This window comes from Macaca nemestrina, chromosome 1 (assembly GCF_043159975.1).
Source record: "Macaca nemestrina isolate mMacNem1 chromosome 1, mMacNem.hap1, whole genome shotgun sequence".
NCBI classification, from domain to species: Eukaryota; Metazoa; Chordata; class Mammalia; order Primates; family Cercopithecidae; genus Macaca; species Macaca nemestrina.
Genome location: NC_092125.1, coordinates 149,161,751 through 149,182,588, shown reverse-complemented (window position 1 = coordinate 149,182,588; position 20,838 = coordinate 149,161,751). Strand labels below are relative to the sequence as shown.

General features: G+C 38.9%; 3 protein-coding genes across 11 annotated transcripts in view; 2 read left to right on the top strand and 1 right to left on the bottom strand.

Annotated features, from left to right (window-relative positions):
• Nucleotides 1-482, bottom strand: part of LOC105482746 (uricase) — a 33,284-nt gene extending 32,802 nt beyond the window's left edge. Inside the window, exon 1 of one of the 2 annotated variants that reach the window (XM_011743027.2) lies at nucleotides 397-482. In XM_011743027.2, coding sequence (XP_011741329.1) covers nucleotides 397-426 — 30 coding nt within the window. In that variant the 5' untranslated portion in view covers nucleotides 427-482. The remainder of the gene's footprint in view (nucleotides 1-396) is intronic. The other variant, XM_011743028.2, reaches the window with a different exon arrangement.
• LOC105482747 (sterile alpha motif domain containing 13) overlaps nucleotides 1-1,185 on the top strand; it is a 97,397-nt gene extending 96,212 nt beyond the window's left edge. For all 6 annotated transcript variants that reach the window (XM_071090493.1, XM_071090491.1, XM_071090499.1 and 3 more), the window contains one exon: nucleotides 952-1,185. In XM_071090493.1, coding sequence (XP_070946594.1) covers nucleotides 952-1,185 — 234 coding nt within the window. The remainder of the gene's footprint in view (nucleotides 1-951) is intronic.
• A 5-nt stretch (nucleotides 1,186-1,190) lies between these two features.
• LOC105482745 (deoxyribonuclease 2 beta) lies at nucleotides 1,191-19,003 on the top strand. 3 transcript variants are annotated; one of them, XM_011743023.3, is made up of 6 exons: nucleotides 1,191-1,315; nucleotides 4,799-4,976; nucleotides 11,903-11,984; nucleotides 14,324-14,485; nucleotides 15,795-15,992; nucleotides 18,015-18,517. In XM_011743023.3, the coding sequence occupies exons 1-6, from the start codon at nucleotides 1,191-1,193 to the stop codon at nucleotides 18,353-18,355; spliced, it is 1,086 nt and encodes a 361-aa protein (XP_011741325.1). In that variant the 3' UTR covers nucleotides 18,356-18,517. The 3 variants fall into 3 exon arrangements, with proteins under 3 accessions (XP_011741325.1, XP_011741326.2, XP_011741327.1); XM_011743024.3 differs by lacking the exon at nucleotides 15,795-15,992 and having other exon boundaries at nucleotides 18,015-19,003; XM_011743025.3 differs by lacking the exons at nucleotides 1,191-1,315; nucleotides 4,799-4,976; nucleotides 11,903-11,984 and having other exon boundaries at nucleotides 14,368-14,496; nucleotides 18,015-18,510.
• The last annotated feature ends 1,835 nt before the right edge of the window (nucleotides 19,004-20,838 follow it).

Sequence of the window (20,838 nt, the reverse complement as noted above, 5' to 3'; positions counted from 1 at the left end):
AGCAGGTTTGGAATAAGGCCTAGAATTCTGCCTTTTTTTTTTGCAGGTACCACAGGTAATTGGGCAGGTGGTACAGTGTCCTCCTCCCAAAACTCTGTCTTACAACAGAGACACAAGCCTTCCCCTTTTCTATGAATCCTGAGAATTGGGAACAGTTCTAGGGCAACCACAGAGGTAATCTGACTTACAAGGGTTCAGTTTGGTCTGGATCCTCTGATCTGGAACTATTTAGTTAGCACTGTGATTATCAGAGAGGCAGCAGTATTTCCAGGCATGATGTAAACTGCTATTTATTATAATGGCAGCTTTAATAATTGATGCAAAAGTATGCATTAAAGAAATTATTTTCATATGTCTATCTACTCCTTCCCTATTTCACAAAGAAATTGCTCTCACCTTTTTATAGTTGTTATGGTAGTCGGCCATTTTCTTCTGGTTTTCTACTTCAGATTCAGCTTTGAGAATGAGAAGGCATAGTTTGGGCAAAATAGATGTTTGTAACATTTTTTATTAACCTGAAGAGTGGGTGATCAATATGTTTACCTATTGCATAGCAGCCAACTGGACACCAAAGCTTCTTTGAAGTGAAGCACCACATTGAGTGACTAAAACCAGGGAGGTGGAGAGAATATGTAAACATCTTTGGTAAAATACAGTTAAATTTACTGTTACTTTGAAGCAACCCTTTGAAGTACCCCTTAGCAACTGGTTCCTTAAGACAGAGATTACTATAAGTGACAGATCCTAATTATTACGAAGACATAAGGTTTCATCATTTCTGTTTAATGTACGAACCACCTGCATTTGCTCTCATTCATTGAGTCAATCAGGAGGAGAAGACATGAAATATATTTAACATCTACTTATTAAAATGATGTTCCCCTGCCCACTGAATTTTATACAACAATGTTCACTCCAAAGAGTTAACTGTATTTCCCTTTTTTTCTGCAGAACTTTTTGATGACTTTGCAAACCAGTCAACAATTCAGCACAAAGACATCCGGAGTCACGCTGGCATGTTGTGACAGAATCACACAATTACATGGGATCCATCCCATTCTGAAAATGCCCCGAACAGCAAACAGAACAGGTAAATGGAATCAAACGTCAGAGCCAGCACAGCCTGAGAGCGCCTTGAAACTCAGACTCCACAATCTATGTGGAAAGTGTCCTGCTGTGGCATGAAATAAATGAAACAGAAAATGATGGCAAGACTGCTAAGAACATCCTTTGCTTTGGTCTTCCTTGGCCTCTTTGGGGTGCTGGGGACAGCAACAATTTCATGCAGAAATGAAGAAGGGAAAGCTGTGGACTGGTAGGTAAATGAAATGGAAGGATTGCCGCATGCAAACAGCCTCAGTCTGGGAGTTGGCCTGGCTCGCTGCGAAGTTCCTAAGGGAATATCCATTCTCTTTCCTCCCTTTACAAATAAAGGAAGTTAAAGTGTGCAAATGGACCACATTCCTAAGCAGGGGTAGGCTTCTGAGTGAGGGAGTTTCCCCCTGAAGAAGAGCTGAGCAGCCCCTCTTGGGCCTGATTCACTGTTCTCAGCAGGGCAAGGCTGGTAGCCACAGAAGTGGGATTGAACTGGCGGCTTCTGGCAGCTGGCAGCTTCTTTTAATTACATCATGGTTTTTCCTAACAGAACATTTCCAACATCCATTTAAAGACTGACAGAGTAAAGAAGCCAGATTATTTTTTTTTCTGAAAATGGAGCATGTGCTTCTCCTTATGAGAAGGAGAAGGGGGATCTGGTCACACACAGCACTCTTTGCCTAACCTCGGTTTGTTTGACAGCAGAGGCAGCTGATGCCATGAGTGGTAGGTAGGTCACCAGCCTGTTGTACAGTGTCAAAGACATTAAATGCTGTTTTATATTATAGTCATGGGTTCTCCTAAAGCTTTAGTTACTTTTTCACTCTTTAATTGGGATATTTAAGTTTGCCATAATGGTTGGTGTCAAGCTTTTTGCGTAAATTTCAGGCTAGAGAACACAGATATACTCAAGGCAGTAGTCAGTCTTACAGCAGTTACTGAGCTCAACAGAGCTCTGTGTGGAGTGTTGAAACTACAAATATGAACAAAACCTGGTTCCTACCCTCAAGGACCTCACAGTTATGTGGTAAGAGCATAGGTGGAACATAGGGGAACAGAGAGCCCAAAAAGCATCTCTGAGGACGTAGTTTTTGATCTAAGTTTTAAGAACAATTATGAAGTAGCTGGAAAAAGAAGGGATGTGCAAGGGTATCTCAGGCCAATGAAGGAGCAATGAGGAGGTAGAGAAGCAAGAGGCAACATGGAAATTTGGGAGTTGCAAGTAATTTAGTATTGCTGGAACTTCAGGAGAATACAGGAAGATGACCGGAGGTGAGGTTACAGAGGTGGGAACAGCCAGGGGGTCTGTGTGCTGAGCTATAAGGTTTGAACTTGACATTGAAAGGGAGCTACTGGAGGACTTCAAGCAGGGGTGTGAACGGTGAGATTTGCACTTCAGGAAGCCCATTGGCAGTACTTTGAGGGCTGGATTGATGGGGAGCAGCCTAGCATCACAGAGACCAGGAGCACTTTTGCAGCATTACCGGTAAGAAGAGGTGTGGACCTGAGTTAAAGAAGTGGTCATGGGACTGGGCGTGGTGGCTTACGCCTGTAATCCCAGCACTTTGGGAGGCCGAGGCGGGTGGATCCCCTGAGGTTGGGAGTTCGAGACCAGCCTGACCAACATGGAGAAATCCCACCTCTACTAAAAATACAAAATTAGCTGGGTGTGGTGGCACATGCTTGTGATCCCAGCTACTCGGGAGGCTGAGGCAGGAGAATCGCTTGAACCCCAGAGGCGGAGGTTGTGGTGAGCCGACATTGTGCCATTGCACTCCAGCCTGGGCAACAACAGTGAAACTCTGTCTCAAAAACAAAGAAAAGAAAAAGAAGTGGTCATGGGAATAGAAAGGAGGACATGCTGAGAAGACTTGGTGATGGATGGGCTGCAGCGGGTAGGAGAAAGGGAGATGTTAAGAAATAATTTTAGGTTGGCCAGGCGCGGTGGCTCACGCCTGTAATCCCAGCACCTTGGGAGGCCAAGGCAGGCAGATCACCTGAGGTCAGGAGTTCAAGACCAGCCTGACCAACATGGAGAAACCCCGTCTCTATTAAAAATACAAAATTAGCCAGGGGTGGTGGCGCATGCCTGTAATCCCAGCTACTTGGGAAGCTGAGGCTGGAGAATTGCTTGAACCTGGGAGTAGGAGGTTTCAGTGAACCAAGATCATGCCATTGCACTCCAGCCTAGGCAACAAGAGTGGGACTTCATCTCAAAAAATAAATAAATAAATAATTTTAGGTTTCTGCCTCTGTGACTGTGTGGGATGAGCAGATTTGGAGCAAAATATTATAAACTTGGTTTCAAAACTTTGGAGTTGGGGGGTTTCTGGGACATCTTTGCGTTTAGGTTTCTCTGGACCTCAGCAGAAAGGTCTGGGCTAGAAACAGATTGAGGACTCTTGAGTACATAATTAGAAACGGTCACCCAGGAAAAATGTTTAAAAGTACTGGCTCTCAACTGGTGTGCCGCAGCACACTGATAGTTCACAAACCCTTCACTGGTGGGCCACTAAATTGTGATTGATATAGAAAATCATTTTTGCCACAAGTGAATGGACATATTACTTAGCAATGTCTGTTAGAGAGAATATAAGCAACTTGCTGCCAAGCTGCTAACATTTATTGAGACAAGTAAGAAAAGGGACCATCAAGTCAGCACCAAAGAATAATTTCATGTTTCCTGCCACACGTGAGGACCTAACCCTGTAAGAAAGCATAAGCAGGGCAGGAAAGAGTTCACTTAAATAAAGTATAGGACTGAAGGGGACCAAGGGAAGAGTGTGCAGCCTTTATGGGTTTGTGACACTGTTGTATGGTAATAGTGTATATATTATAATGTTTGGTGCACTGTGAGTGTTTAGGGGTTAATGGTGGGGTTCATGCTATTAGAAAGTATTTGGCCAGATCAGTGGCTCTCAACCGAGGGTAATTTTGCCCTCAGAGGACTTTTGATAATGTCTGGAGACAATTTTGATTGTCACAACTTGGCAGTGCTACTGGCATCTAATAGGTAGAGGGCAGGGATCCTACAATGCAGAGGACAGCTCCCACAACAAAGAACGATCTGGCCGAAAACGTGACTAGAGCACATTGAGAAACGCTGAGCTAGGTAATGCAATAATGCCTTAATGCTTCTTGGCTGAGCTACCTCTCCTCCCTGTGAGATATCCAAGGGAGATATACAAATGGAAAACAATAGTAAAGGAAGGAAAGGGCCTACTTAATTGCTTGGTTTTAGCCCTGAATCATCAAGGCAGAGTATTCTGATAAACTGAGCTGAAGAATGCAGTTTAGGACAGGGGCTCAAAGTACCTTCCACCTCTCCTGAAGCCCAAACCCAAATCTCATACCCAGTCAGCCAACTGCATGGTCTGGGCCTTGGCCTTCTCTCCACTGTAGCCACATGGATCACAGAAGCAACAGAAAGGGCCACTCTCAACGTATATGGACTTCCACTTCAGGGACTCCACCCACCAGTATAACCAAGGTCTTAGAACATATCCAATCAGATTTTTATTTTCTTCTCTGGGGAGGAGCAAAGATAAGGGTGAAGAAAGAGACAGAGAGCTGGAGCAAATCCCTTTCCTTAGAGGCCTTCCGTGAAACATAAGTGAGAGATATATTAAAGTGTGTAACACAGTTACTGCCACAGGAAAGCAGTCAATAAATGTTAGTAACTCATAATTATTTTATCTGTTAGGTTTACTTTTTACAAGTTACCTAAAAGACAAAACAAGGAAAGTGGAGAGACTGGGTTAGAGTACCTGTACCTAGACTCTACAACTAGAAGCTGGAGGAAGAGTGAGCAACTAATGAATACCACCAAGAGTGTTTTGGGAAGGACATTACAACAGCTATATGAAGCATATGCCTCTAAGGTATGTTATATAGTTAATTGTTCACTTGAATAATATAAAATGCACAAAACTGAGTCCAAAGCCTTCCAAGAGTTTTCTGTTCACCTACCCAACTCCCAATCCTAGCACCTTGAGGTAAGCTAGCTCAGAACCAGCTCAAGACAACTATCTGAGTCAATCTGACATGAAACATGTCATCATACTCCACAGCAATGCCAAATTTACATGGCACCATGTCCAGTAGTATCACTAGGCAAGGTGTGAATTGTATACTGAAGTCTTCCTGCTGCCAAAATGTCTGTCAGTTTGCTTATTCATCTAATAGAAATAGGGAGAGGAGCCTCTGCTGCTGCAGGGCAATACAGATCTGTGATTAACATGCTATGAGTTATGGATTGTTTATGTCATGGCATTATCAGTGGTGGTGAGCTCAGTAAAGGGTTCTACTTGATCTTCCTTTTAATTAATTGTTTTCAAAATGATATGTTGAAAACTAGGACTCTAGTTCAAGGCCCTAGAACTAACTTGCCTGGGTGGAGATTATCCCTGCTGTATCTGGACTTTATCAGGCAATGAGCTAACCAGCCAAAGAGATACAGGTAAATAGACCTGCTGGCTTAATGTGGGCATGCTCCCAATATCCCAGGCACCATCTGTTGCTTAGTTTCAAGATACTACTTTCCAACCCGGGGTGACAAGTAAAATCAAGCCATGATTAACATTCAATTATACTCATGTATGCATTTCCTAACAATAACTTATAGACAAGTAAATACATAACATGACTGTGTTCCTATAATATGCTGGACTGTATGGTGGGCCTTCACATATGTCAAGTAATTTAATGCCCACAATAATACCTTTTTAGCCTCTAGCACTGCACATATGTATCTGAGTATTTACTCAAAATACACAGGGAACTGACATGGTGTGTGGTAATATTCATGTTATTTACCTGCCATTAAGACTAGCCTTCAGGGTGCAGAGATTTCTCATATATCCCCTACCTCCACACATGTACAGCCGCACACACCATCTACATCTCCCACCAGACGGGTACATTTGTTACAATTGATGAACCTATATTGACAAATCATTATCACCAAAATTCCGTAGTTAAGAGTAAAGGTTCATTCTTGGGTGTTGTGCATTCTACGGATTTGGACAAATATATAATGAAATGTATTCACAATTACAATATGATTACAGAGAATATCCCTGTCCTAAAATTCCTCTGGACTCTATGTATTCATCCATTTCCCTCACAACCCCTGGAAAACACTGATCTGTTGACTGTCTACATAGTTTTTGCTTTCCCAGAATGTCATATCGCCGAAATCATATAGTATGTAGATTTTTTCAGATTTGCTTGTTTACTAGTTTCCTCTCTGTCTTTTTCATGGCTCAACAGCTCATTTCTTTTTAGCAATGAATAACATCTTATTGTCTGAGTGTTCTACAGTTTATTTATCCATTCACCTACTGAAGGACGTTTTGGTTGCTTCCAAATTCTGGCAATGATGAATAAAGCTGTTGTAAACATCCATGTGCAGGGTTTTCTGTGGACATAATTTTCAACTCCTTTAGTATTGTACATTTTAAAATTTTAAGTTGTGTGGTATATATAAAAAGGCAAAATAAACTTAGTTTCAATTAAGAATTATGGTTTTAAAATCTTCTAAGATTAAAATGATAAAATAAAGCCAAAAAAAAAAAAAAAAAAAAAAAGACTAGCCTTCAGAGTCAAGTTACAAAGTTAAAACTTATCTGTAGGCTATTTGAGAACATGTGACGTGCCAAGCACTTTTCTAGATACTTTTCAAAATTATTTTGTCCCAACAACCCTGCTTTGAATAAACAGACGACAGCTGACCCTGAACCATGCTGGGGTAGGGGTGCCGGCCCTCATGTAGTCAACAATTTATGTATAACTTTTGACGTCCTAAAAATTTATCTACTAACAGCTTACTGTTTGACTGGATGCCTTACTGATAACATCAATAGTTGAATAATGTGTATTTTTTATGTTATATATCTTATATACTGTATTCTTAACAATAAAGTAAGCAAGAGAAAGGAAAATGTTATGAAGAAAATCATTAAGGAAGAGAGAATATATTTACTCTTCATTAAGTGGAAATGGATCATCATAAGTGTCTTCATCCTTGTCATCTTCCTGTTGAGTCAGCTAAGCAGAACGAAGAAGGGGAAGGGCTGGTCTTGCTATCTCGGGGGTGGCAGAGACGGAAGAGGTGGGGAAGGTGGAAGGGGAAGCAAGAGAGGCAGGCACACTCAGTGTAACTTTCATATGAAAAAATAAAATGACTTCTATCTATTTGCTTTTTCATTTCTCCAAAAACGTTTCTACGCAGTAGTAATCTTTTTTTCACCGTTTGCTTTAGTTTCAGTGCCTGTATCACAGATGGGTTCATGTTGTAAAAGAAGTTAAAAGCAGTCTTTTTATTTTTTTCTTTTGAGACAGGATCTCCTTTGACCCCCAGGCTGCAGTGCAGTGGCACAGGCTGGTCTCAAATTCCTGGACTCAAGCAATCCACCCACATTGGCCTCCCGAAGTGCTGGGATTATAAGTATGAGACACTGCAACCGGCCTAAAAGTAGTCTTGAATGATCAGAATGCTTCTAACAGATTGTCTAATGTTGATTTGTGTTCTTGCACCACCTCTTCTATGTCTTCTTGCTCATCATCTGGCTCTGGTTCCATTGAGTCATGCTCTGTTAATTTCTCTAGTGTGGTGTCTATTAGCTTTTGAATTTCTCCAAGAATCTTATTTTGAAACCCATCACCCCCAACCTTTCTTGCCATATCCACAATCTCTTTCATGACTTTCTTGATTGACTCTGTCATACATCCTGTGAAGTCATGCACAACATCTGGACACAGTTTTTTCCAGCAGGAATGTATTGGTTTGGGCTTGATGGCTTTCATGGCTTTTCCTATAACAGAAATGGCATCTTCAATGCTGTAATCCTCTCCTATGTTCTGTCATGTGTTCCATAGCACTGACAATCCTTTCCAGAGAGCACCATATGTAATGAGCCTTAAAAGTCCTTATGAACCTGATTTAGAGGCTGAATCAGAGACATTATGTTTGGGGGCAGGTGGACAACTTTGACACCTTTGGTGTTAAACTCATGGGATTTTTAGTGCCCAGTGGCACTATCCAATACCAAAAGAACTTTAAAAGGCAGTTCCTTACTGGCAAGGTACCTTCTGACTTTAGAGACAAAGCATCAATGGAACCAATTCAGTAAAAGGGTTCTTGTTGCCCAGGTCTTCTTCTTGTACAACTGGCAGCTGGTATATATCTTTTCCCTTCAAGGCTCAAGAGTTAGCAGCTTTATAGATAGGTGTAGTCCTGATTATCAACCCAACTGCATTTGCACAAAACAGTAGAGTTAATCTGTCCCTTCCTGCCTTAAATCCTGATGCTTGCTTCTCTTCCTTACCAATAAATGTCCTTTGTGGTACTTTTTTCCAGAAGAAGGAATTTTCATCTGCATTAAAAACCTGCTCAGGAAGAAATTCTTTCTCCTCAATGATGTTATTGATAGCATCTAGGAATTCATCTGCTGCCTCTTGGTCAGTGAAAGCTATTTCTCCTGTTATCTTAATTTTTTTTCAGGCCAAACCTCTTTCTAAAATTGTCAAACCATCCTTTGCTGGTATTAAATTCTCCAGCTTTAGATGATCTACCTTCCTCCTGCTTTGTCATATAGTGACTTCACTTTTTCTCAAATCATATTAGAGTCTATGGTATTCCTTTCTTATAGCAATCCTGCACCCATATAAAAGCTGCATTTTAATTTTAAGTATGAGCTATAAAAGTATTTTGTAAAAAGTGCAAGGTTTTCATACCTGCTGGCATAGCTGCAGTGAGGGCTTCACAAATTTCGTTTCCTTTTTTCACAATGGCCCTTATGCTGGATTCACTTATCTTGAAATGGCAGGCAACTGAAGCTGCAGACCTCAATCCGCAGAACTTATCAAGCAATTCAACATATTCTTGTAATGTCATGACTTGTCTTTGCTTTTTAGAAGCATTTCCAGCACCAGTAGTGGCACTCAGTATAGGTCCTATGGTTTTATTCAAGGTTTCTGATATTGTCCCAAACATGATGAAAAATACGCAAGAGCTGTGAGAGATCACTTTTGACTACAGTATGCAATTTACTGGAGAGAACTGCTAGTGTGGAGGTTGTTAGTGTCATGTGGCATTTTCAGCAGATATTCACAAGACTTGAGCTCACCTCAATGGTGACAAGAGGTGGCTATCAAATTATTACAGTAGTACAGTATTACTCCAGTTAATTTAATGCAGTTATGACTTAATACTGCATATTTATGTTTGTTTATATTTCTTGACTGTGAATGGTACCGTGTTTGGTCTGTGTTTGTGTATGTAAATTTTGATAAATTTTAACTTTTTATAATAGATTTGTACATATTTTAGGGCAGCAAATGATAAAATAGACTAGTATCTTCATATATGGTATACATTCATGATGTATCTCACTGTTTCTTAATTTTTAAAAATATTTCTAGGCTATGTGGTTCATCTGTGAGTTTTTTTTTCAAATTGTCAAAAATCCCCCCTAAATTGTCCAATATATGTTTTTAAAAGCCTGCATACAAATAGACCCATGCAGTTCAAACCCAAGGGCCAACCATATTATATAAAATGAAAACTGCCCGCAGCTGTTTCTGCTTTCCAGGTTGGGGATGGGGACCAGGAGCATATCTATTAGTGGGAAAATAATGTTTACATTGTTCCCTTCCCCATCAATGAGACTGCTGCGGGAGGAAGAAGGAAAGAGCAACATTGTAAAGCCTCTGTTATTTGCCTTAGCTGGAGTAGACAGGCCTTCGCTTGGCCAATACAATAATGATCTTTGGAGGTGCAAAGGTAGCCCCACACCCTAGCAGGGAGACACAGTTAAACTGCTCTGCTAAACAAAAAAAGGGATGGAAGGAAGCCAGGGATTAAAAAGCATAAGAAACACGGAGAGAGAATGGGATAAGGCCTTATGGTGATGTAAAACCATTCAATATTTCTTACCCTTAGTAAAACCTGCCACATGCAATGTCTTGAGTGATAGGTTCTGGGGGGACAGTAAAGGGACTGATTTCTATGCTTGATTGGCACAGAGCCAAAAGAAGGGAGCAACAGCAGTTTGATATCCAGGTATGACTCAGTGTTCTTTGGAAGCTGGAATTATGTGCCAGAAATGACTGTGAGAATATTACTCCTCCACCCCTTGACCTGGAGTTGAACCTCTGACAGAACGTGAAATGCAAGATTAGACCAACTGGTTTTAAATCTCAAATGTGAAGGTGACCAAGGCCAATAGCTGGGTTACATTTGGAATTGTTTCCCTTCTCTTGCATTTACAAATAAGAGTCTTCCATCCACCTTCATAAACATTTATCAAACTATATTGCCTATACTTGTCTGACTATATTTTCTGCTAGACAGGGGGCAGAGACTGTACCCCTCTCGTTCAACACTCAATATGACTATTGTTCAAAACAATACAGAACATAGGTGTTAAAGGAATAAAGCTGTTCAAAGGCACATGCCTACATCTACCTACTCTTAAGTCCATGATCTTTTCCCTTTATCAATAGCCTCTCCTCCAACTAAGGCTATAATCCACTTAACTTCAGCTGGTAGTTACACTCAGAATAATAAACTTCATTTATCATAAAGAATAAATTCCTTACTGGATCACCCCAGAATTCCTCCATGTTGTACCCCAAAGGCACACAAATGGCCTCCTTACCACATTCAGTGCAGGCTCATAGAGTAACTAACTCTTCAGAGTTCTCCAGATGATGATATGAATGCCATTCAGTAGCTATGATCAATTACGGAAAATGAAGGTAAGAAAACAGCTTACTTTTCAGGGTATTCCTAAACACAGTAGACAAGAATGCAGCAACAGACTATGTTGTGCATTTTTCAAAAAAAAAATTTTATTACATCAAATAAGCAACTATGAGAGGCTTCTTTATTGACTTCGTTTTCTAAGAAAAAAGCAAGGGCCTTTTTTAAGGACATAGGTTATCCTTTCCTGCTTTTAATTATGTCACTGAGATTTTTTAAAATATTGACATTATTGGCTTCAATAAAAGTCGTATCATCACACAAATTAAATGGAACCACCTAAAACAAATATTAGCAAGTTTCTAAAACATGAAAAATAGATATGATCGAAATAATAGCTTTATTTTGGCTCTAAGACTTGGCTGTTTGAAAATTGACTCATATTTGGCCTTACCAGAGGAAACCCAATATCACACAGTAAATTTCACCACATTTTTAAGCAGGAAAATATCAAGTTGGAAAGGTGAAGTGACACTGAAAAATGGATTGCAGAAAAATCCTCCCATAACAAGAGGAAGGGAGAGCAGATAATGAGGAATCCTGATTAAACACAAAGCTACTACCCAGCAGTGAAGTGAAGCACAAAGTGGGCAGAGGAAATCAGATCCTGACAGCCGGTTCTGCACTGTGCCTATAATATCAATGGAAAAAACCTTAGATGTAATCCTTGGTTGGTTGTTCCTACTTCATTTCCTGAACAAATAATTCAGTACTCCTTTATTACACACTGGTTGCTTAATCAGAAATTTGGTTCCAAAACAACCAAGAGAAATAGGAACATTGCCCTCAAACACAGATCACAATGCATAGGGCTCCTGTCACATGAGTAAAAATCATGCATAGTTAAAAATGGACTTCCTTTTCCCTGTCTTACATGTCACAGGCTTCATATTGATGGGGAAGCTGCCTATTAGGGGAATAGATGACTTCTCATGTGCATTAATGAAAGCAATGTATTGTAGGCTGGGTAGCTGGTAGAAATGTTGTGAGAGTTTGTAAGTGGAAGATTTACACCATTCTGACCCTAGTATATTCCTGCAGAGTAACAACACAGCCTATCTAATATACAATGATGGAGTCCCTAAATCTGTGAATTACAGCAGGAAGTATGGACACACCAAAGGTATGACAAAGATTCTTGGTTTCTCTTTCCTATTGGAAATCAACATTTTCTTAAATATTTCATCTTGAATATCCTTATATTCATACTAAATAGATAGCTTTTCTTCTTAATAGTTTATTTGAATTATTGAAATGTATGATTTCTGTATCACTGGTTATAATATAATTATATGATTTGACTTGGCATTCTCATTTTTAGAAATCTCATTTTATTTCTTAATACATTTTAAAATATTTGCTTTGCAGCAGGAATCCAGGCACTGACACTGTGGACACACACACTAGCAATTATATATATATATATATATATATATATATATATATATATGCACATTAATATGTATATATGTATATGTGCATGTAGTATATATGCACAAACACATTTTAGTCAGATTTATTGATATAATTCATATACAGTAAAATGAACTCTTCTTAACATACAGTTCCCTTGGAAATATACATTTTTGAAAAAAGTATTTTAAAGAGTTTTTTATATTAATTTTTATCATGTTGTTTACATTATCACATATAGTAATTTTTATTATACTTTTACAATTTTTCTATTTCTAAACTTTGCACACATGTTTGTGAACCACAGAAAAATTCAAAATATAGGTAAACAAAAAAAACTATAATCATAATGCCCATTAGATAAACCATATTTAATCCTTTCTACTTTTTCTAAAATACATATTTTAAAACATTTTTACAAAACTACTGTAATGACTATTTTTCAACCTTTTTTCAATTTAATATCTCATACATAACTTTCTATGGCAACAAGTATTCAGAAGGTTCCAAATTCAAATGCCTTCAGGGAACAGGCAAATGATGTCAGCAAGTGAAAGGAGGAAGTTACCATTCAACTTGCCTGATACGGACACAATTTTCCAGGAGATGTTGAAAATTAATATTTGTGGAAAATCTCCCTAGTTTTTAAATGTTGGCACTAAGTTCAAAGTTTAAAAAATACTCTGCAAGCACAATAAAATGTATCCATAGGCTGGATTTGGCTCATGGATGTCAGTTTGCAGCCTCTGATTTAGAATATAGTTTGTAATGCGACAAAGGTCATGAACTTTGAAAGCTTTTTATTTAGCAAAGTAGCTCTCCTGAATGCCCTATTTACTGGGAACCCAACAATTTTCATAACATGCTACATTCTTCAACCTTTCCTCCAACAATCTCCCACACCATTCCTGATCTACCCTGCTAGCTGCCACAAGGGTTTTGTGAAATGGCTGTAAAGGAGTAGGGTGCAACATGAAGTGGAGGGGTTCTCTTAGCCAACAGATACCTTAATATCCTATGGCATTCTGATACTGAGAACACACACACCCACCAGGAGGCTAGGATTCCAGCAAATTGGCACACTCATCTGCACAGAGGAGAACTCTTGAAGGTTATCCAGTTCTGTTACACAACAGAACTTTCAATATTTTCCACCTGGACACAGGTATTGATTCTATTTCCACCCAAAGAACAACAGTACGCTTTCTTAAAATAGGCTCTTTGAAAAGAAAATAACTAGAAGACATTTGGTTTTTAATCTAACAATTAGGCAAACATGAGTGAATCTTATGTTTGCATTGTCATACGCAAACTGGAAAGTCTAGCTATCATACCAAACTTACCCTGATAAATTTCTAAACACAAAAATAGTCAGGCGTCTGTTTTACCAAGTTCATTTTGCCATGTCACAAAGTGATAAAAATCTTTCTATTTTCTTCCTTATTGGCTTTCATGTTATTTATTTTGCTCTAGAGATTTTTACAAACGTAATTAACTAGGATGCTTTAGCACAGCTTCCTTTTTTTCTCTTTGCTTATTTTATTGGGCTTGTAGAAATGGTGACTCTTCTGCTGGGCAGCAGCTTTTTATAACAAATTATTGTGAGCATATTTCTCTATGTGATATTTTCTCTTTCAACTCTGTTTTCAGTCAGCTTTTGAAAACAGCCTAGCTGCTTAGTAGCGAAGACACTATCTAAATCTTGCTAGGTGACTGTACAGTTTAACAAGGTCAAATTCCAATTTAGCAAATTTGCATTCTGCCAAAACAAATTTTCCATGTGATTTCAACATGAAATTCCTCTTAACTCTTCACAGGATGGCTACCTTGGTTCCCTTTTTGTGGTGGCTTTTTATCAGTAATCAGGCATTGTGGTATGTGCCAGAATTGTATTTGAAATCTTTGAAAAATAAGCATGATCCTTGTGATTATTAGCCTAATAAAACACTACTCTGAAGCATAAATGGGCTTAAATGTTGCCACTGTGAACCCTATTTTAAAGGAAGCTTTGTTTTTCTGATTTATCTTTGTTAAATTTATCTTTGGTAGGTTTACTGCTGTGGAACAGAGTTCAAGGGTTCTGGCTGATTCATTCCATCCCTCAGTTTCCGCCAGTTCCAGAAGAAGGCTATGATTATCCACCCACAGGGAGACGAAATGGACAAAGTGGCATCTGCATAACTTTCAAGTACAACCAGTATGAGGCAATAGGTAAAACTAAAGTATGTGAGAAAAAAAAACAGATAACTATGTTGAAGAAAGGATTTGGAAATATATTCATAAATGTGTCACTTCGTTTATTGATCTATTCATAGACCCTCTGATACCTAGATTCTAATGCTGGCTTTGCCATAGTGAGGTCTTGGGCAGGCTCACTTACTGGGCTTTGGCTCTTAATCTACCAGTGCAGTTGTTGAACTTGATCAGGGCAGTAGTTTCAAATGTATTCAGGGGCCTGGTAGAGAACATATATGAGTGAAACAGACAGATGTTACATGGGAAGTGAGGATAGTGACAAACTGGGGTGCTGACCCTTGTCTAGCTTCCCTTAAAGCCTCAGCTCCATTGTATTGTGGCTCAACAGGAATGCAAGCCTAATGATTACAAATCTTCATATTTCTCATGAAGTACCAGAAACCTAGAGGGTGTGTGTGTGTGTGTCAGAGAGAGAGAGAGAAACTGATTTCTAAATATGAGCTCAATCTGAATTTTTTTTTGAAGTTTTCCAGGCCACATGTTCCTTGTAGGCCACCAACATGACACCTCTGAGCCAGATAATCTTCCTTTAAGATTTCAAGCTCAGCCAAAAATACTTAGATTTGGCAAACTGTGGTGGGAAAGGAGAAGTAGGGACAGGTTGGTAGCTAAATAGTAGTGAAAAGCAACTTGCCTATAGATACAGGAAGTTTAGAAAATGTTTCTCATCAAATTTCCATCTTATGGCAAGGATCACTGAGCTCTTCATCCAAGTCAAGCTCTAGTCTTACTAGTTGAAATCATATAATGATGCTGAAAATCACAGAGATTAGGCATGCACACTGAGGAGCTGATTATTCTTAATGCTCTTTGATTGGTACATGGAATTCTCGACTTTAGTGTATGTATATGTACATTTAGAAGGAAAAATATATGGTCTCCAAGGCCAGATTACCTGGGTTTGAATATCAATTTTATCAATTACAAACTTTATAATCTTGGGCGTGTAATGTAAATTCTCAGTTAATTCATCCATAAAGTAAAGATAATGATAACAACAGAATTTACCTGATAATATGGTTGCTTTGAGGATTAAATGAGTAAACCATGTAAAACTTGTAGGACCATGTCTGGAAACTAGGAAATGCTTAACAGGTGTCAGTTATTTTAACAAAAAGTTATTTGAAGGCTATTGGTTTAAAGAAATAAATGCCTTTGTTTTTGTGTTGTTTTGTTTTTTAATCCACAATAAGATCTATAATATCAGCAAGCATTTCCATTTGTGTCTTAATTCTCAACTTTTCTTTACTGTTTCTTGATTCAGATTCTCAGCTCTTGGTCTGCAACCCAAACATCTATAGCTGTTCCATCCCGGCCACCTTTCACCAGGAGCTCATTCACATGCCCCAGCTGTGCACCAGGGCCAGCTCATCAGAGATTCCTGGCAGGCTCCTCACCACACTTCAGTCAGCCCAGGGACAAAAATTCCTCCATTTTGCAAAGTCTGATTCTTTTCTTGACGGTATGAAAGACCATCATCAAACAACATGCTATATAATTCTGCTGCTGAACTCAGTAGGGATAGCTTAGAGAAATATTCTGAGTATCAGGGAAAGAGAGATGAAAAAAGGGAGCAAAGAGAAAAGGAAAAAGGAAAGTCAAGGATCAGTTCAAACAGTAGCCTGCTATACTTGAATAGCCAGGTTGCTGAGTCAACCACAAAAGTATCTCATAGCCATCCAGCCAGGAGCCAGTGAAAACTCAGTCTCCAGCCTCTGCTTGGCATGGGGCCATAGTCATCTCCATTTCTTCTATTCCCTGAGCAGTTATTTTAAGCCTTCCTTACTCTCAAGTCCTTTACACTACTCTGACCCCTCACTCATAGCTTCCTTTTCTCCTTCATCAATAAAACAATGATTGCTAGGGAGAAACCACTTCAATATGGCCCCTCACCCCTCCAACAATCTTATCTGTTCTCCTTCCTTTTTGCAGGGTTTTCCCCCACCCCCAAAGAAGTGATGAACCCCCCATGCTCTGAAACCTATCTCAGCCTCAGCATACCTTGATTTGTCCACCTGATCTGTTCTCTCTGTTCTGTTTCAGCTCTCCCACTCCCCAGGCTCCTTCCTCATAACATACAAACATGCCTAAAAACCCTCCCTCAATTCTAAAGCATCTATAGGTCTATTTTTCCTTTTCTTTCAGATTTATTTGTTTTAAACTCATCAGGGCCTTCACTTGCTCAATGTTCCTTCACTGCAGTCTTGCTTCTGTCTGTAGACACTCGAATCTTTCCCCAGTCACCAGTGACTGTCTTAGTCTTCCTTGATTAATTGCTCACTGTCTTCCTTGATTAATTGCTTCCTTCTTTTATACATTGAATAAAATGTACTGAAAGACTACTACTAGCCAAGCCCTGTGTTAGGCACTAGAGATCTCAAACTTGACAGGACAGAGATAGTCTCTGCAGAATGTGGCACTGTTGAAATCATTTCCTTTTTGAAACTCTCACCTTCACTGATTTTGGGGAATACGCAGTCCCCTGGTCTTCCTCCCACTTCTAAATTTCTTCTGCTGGGTCCTCTTCCTCTGACTACTCTTTAGGTGACTGGGTTGCCATGTACCCCCCACCCTTCCTTATTTCATTCTACATACCTATGCTGGGCAATTCCAGCAAGCCTGCCAATGATTCTCAAGTCTTGATCTCTACCCCAGACCTCTATACTGTCTGATGTATTTAACAGCAAGTGAGACATTTCTACTTGAAGGTGGTACAGCCACACCAAGTTCAACATGCCAAACTTACTGCATCATCATCCCCTACAAACCTACTTTTTCTTGCATTCTGCACAGTCATCCAGTCACTCCCCATCTCTTCTTCTTCTCACTCCTCTATCAAACTATCAAATTCAGTCAGTTCCGGATCCTTAATAACACTCACATTTATTGTATCTTCCCCAAACTCTTTGCCACTGCCATGGGTCACACCTGTGTTTATTGACACAGTTATTGTGACAGCTTTATGTTTTTCCTTTCTTCTTTCTAACCCGTCCTTCCCAAACCTGCCCATTGCCTCTCAACTGATATTTATGATCATAAACTGATATTTATTATCATAAACCAGTTTCTATTAATTCTTTACTAACATTCCTTTAAAAACTCCCCATTGATTTCAGGAAAATCCAAACATTTTGGCATGATTTACAAAGTTCCCTAGAAACTGGCCCTGATTCCTTCTCTAGTCTAATTTTTTCCAAAGGTTTTTCCAGGACAAAGACATGTATTGCTTCATTCGTTTTATAGAACAGAAGATGTTTGCAAACACCAACATCATCATAGTAATGATGATAATAACTTTCATTTACACATCACTTCAGCATTTACAAAATGTTTTCTCATCCACTATCTCAATTATATTGTTATTATTGTGCTTGTGACATCCACATATCAGGGGTGAATGATGATTTCCATTCCAGAGTATATTTTCAGAGACTAATCTAAGTGTAAATACCAACCTCACTATCTTTCTCCTCCTAAACCCTAGACATCTTTGCAGCCTGGATGGCTCAACGGCTGAAGACACACTTGTTAACAGAAACCTGGCAGCGAAAAAGACAAGAGCTTCCCTCAAACTGCTCCCTTCCTTACCATGTCTACAATATCAAAGCAATTAAGTTATCACGACACTCTTATTTCAGTTCTTATCAGGATCATGCCAAGTGGTGTATTTCCCAAAAGGGCACCAAAAATCACTGGACATGTATTGGAGACCTAAATCGGAGTCCACACCAAGCCTTCAGAAGTGGAGGATTCATTTGTACCCAGAACTGGCATATTTACCAAGCATTTCAAGGATTAGTATTATATTATGAAAGCTGTAACTAAACTTGGTGAAAGGACACATGTACTATCATTGAAAACCTTAATAATGGGTCTTCTTCCATTACACCTTCTTTATATTTTAAAAGCCTGTGAATATACTCATAACCTGCATATCACAAAATAAAATACTTTTCTCTCATGTTTACCATTTAATCTTCTATTTAATGGTAATTTATTTACTTTACACTATATATCATAAACTATTATACACACCTGAGAACAGAGGAAATAAAAAGAAAAATATTTTTCCACATTAGTCAACTCCAATTGTTTATAGATTGACTGGCCACCTAGTAGACTAAATTTCATCTCCTTCACAAAGACTTCCCTGACTCTCTTCCCCACCCTTTTTTGAAGAAAAACAAATAACTCTCTCTGCATATTCTTCCATACTATTTGATCATATTGCTCCTAAAGTTCTTTCTCACTGGTTTATGGTTAAGGCTTATTTGTCATTCCTTCAGCTGCTACTTATTAATTGGATGATCTTGAGCCATTCACTTGGATTCTCTGAACTTTGTTCTCATCTATGAAAGGGAGATAATAGCTAGGTATGTTCAAACATCTAGCCCAGAGCCCGGCACATAGATGACACTTAAAAATACTAGTGGAATTTGAGTTTGCATTCCAGAAAAAAAAAAAAAAAAAAAAAAAAGACAAAAGAAGTTTCAGAAATGAGTAATATTTTACAAGAAAAATGTTAAAGTCACATTAGGAGAAAAAAACTCCATAGTACAACTCATCAACTTGAGGGAAATAAGGAAGTGTAAAATAATGAAACCAGAATCAAATGCGATAGTCTTTTTTGTTTTTTTTTTTTAAATAATAGAGATAAAGTCTTGCTTTGTTGCCCAGGCTGGTCTTGAACTGGGCTCAAGCAATCCTCCCATGTTGGCTTCCCAAAGTGCTGGGATTACAGGAATCAGCCACTGCACCCAGCCAAATGCAATAATCTTAATTTCAATGTGTTTCTTTTTCTGGCATTCTTATTACTAAATGTAACTAGTATATAAATGGATAATAATAAACTTGTGTTAAGTACTAATTGTTTAATTGTTTAATAACATTTGACATATGTGTTGTTCACAATTTCAAGCAGCTTACAACCTAGATAAAGTAATTACAACAATAATTAAAGCAAGCACTTACTGAACACTTACTATGTAATAAGTATTCAACTCATATTAATTCAGGATTAATTACTTTTTTTTATTTTTTCTCTGAGACGGAGTCTCGCTCTGTTGCCCAGGCTGGAGTGCAGTGGCGCGATCTCGGCTCACTGCAAGCTCCACCTCCCGGGTTCATGCCATTCTCCTACCTCAGCCTCCTGAGTAGCTGGGACTACAGGTGCCTGCCACCATGCCCGGCTAGTTTTTTGTATTTTTGGTAGAGACGGGGTTTCACTGTATTAGCCAGGATTCTCTCGATCTCCTGACTTCGTGATCCGCCTGCCTCAGCCAAAGTGTTGGGATTACAGGCGTAATCCCAAAAGTGTTGGGATTACAGGCGTAAACCACCGCACCCGGCCGATTAATTACATTTTTCTTTAATCTTCATAACAATTATATGTAGTAGGAACTGTTATTATCCCCATTTTACTGACAAGGAAACTAAGGCCTACATAGTTTTAGTAACTTGCCTAGTATCATAGAGGTCCATCTTACCTCTGAGGCTATCAATCTTGATATCTCAATACCAATCAAAATTCATGGCACTAGTTCAATGACAAACAGAAAAAACTAACTTTGTTTCCTGTCAGGAGCAAGCATAAACTATGTTGTATGCTATCTAGCTAACTAACATGCTTGCAAATATAAAGAGGCCTGAAAAAAATTATTTGGCCTCTGAGAGAGTATCTGAGGCCAAAAAAGCATAAGTAATCCAAATAACATAAAAGAAAAATTTTAAAGTACAAGATCCTGACTTTAAAAGTAAAGAGGGCCAAAACTCGATCCAATGGTAAAGAGAGAGATTAATGAAAAGGAGAAAAAAAGCAAAAGTGAAGAAATTCTATTGGACTAAAAATACATAATAGGTAGGAGCCTTCTCCCCTGAATCTGAAGGAGAGGAGAAGCAAAATTAGATTCACATAATTAAGAGTGTAGGAATGTAACAAAGAAAAAGAACATGCTGGCCCACTGGAGACACACATTACGGATGTGATTCCTGCTGAAGGGGAAATGGAAAGTGGCCAGACCCTCCTTGAGGAAGAAAAAAATGCTGGAAAGGAATTGAACAGTCCTGGTAGTTCAAGAATACCTAATACTTACCATGGGAGGGGTGTTGGTATATCTTGGTGATGGTAATTCCTTGTTGTAGAACCTAAAAACAACCACAATAAACCAAAGAGGGCTAATCTTTCTCAGGCATATGCCCAGGACTGCTACCCAGTCATGCTGATACTTGCAGGGAGACTGAAGAAGTTATCTTTGGGAATAATATCATTGGAGGGAAACTGATACATTTTAGAAAATAGGGGATAATTT

What these genes read in the sequence shown, in the direction of transcription:
- LOC105482745 (XM_011743023.3), top strand. Translation starts at nt 1,191, where the DNA reads ATGAAACAGAAAATGATGGCAAGACTGCTAAGAACATCCTTTGCTTTG. An exon ending in CAACCAGTATGAGGCAATAG is followed by an intron (nt 14,486 to 15,794) that starts GTAAAACTAAAG and finishes TTCTTGATTCAG; the next exon opens with ATTCTCAGCTCTTGGTCTGC. An exon ending in GTCTGATTCTTTTCTTGACG is followed by an intron (nt 15,993 to 18,014) that starts GTATGAAAGACC and finishes CCTAAACCCTAG; the next exon opens with ACATCTTTGCAGCCTGGATG.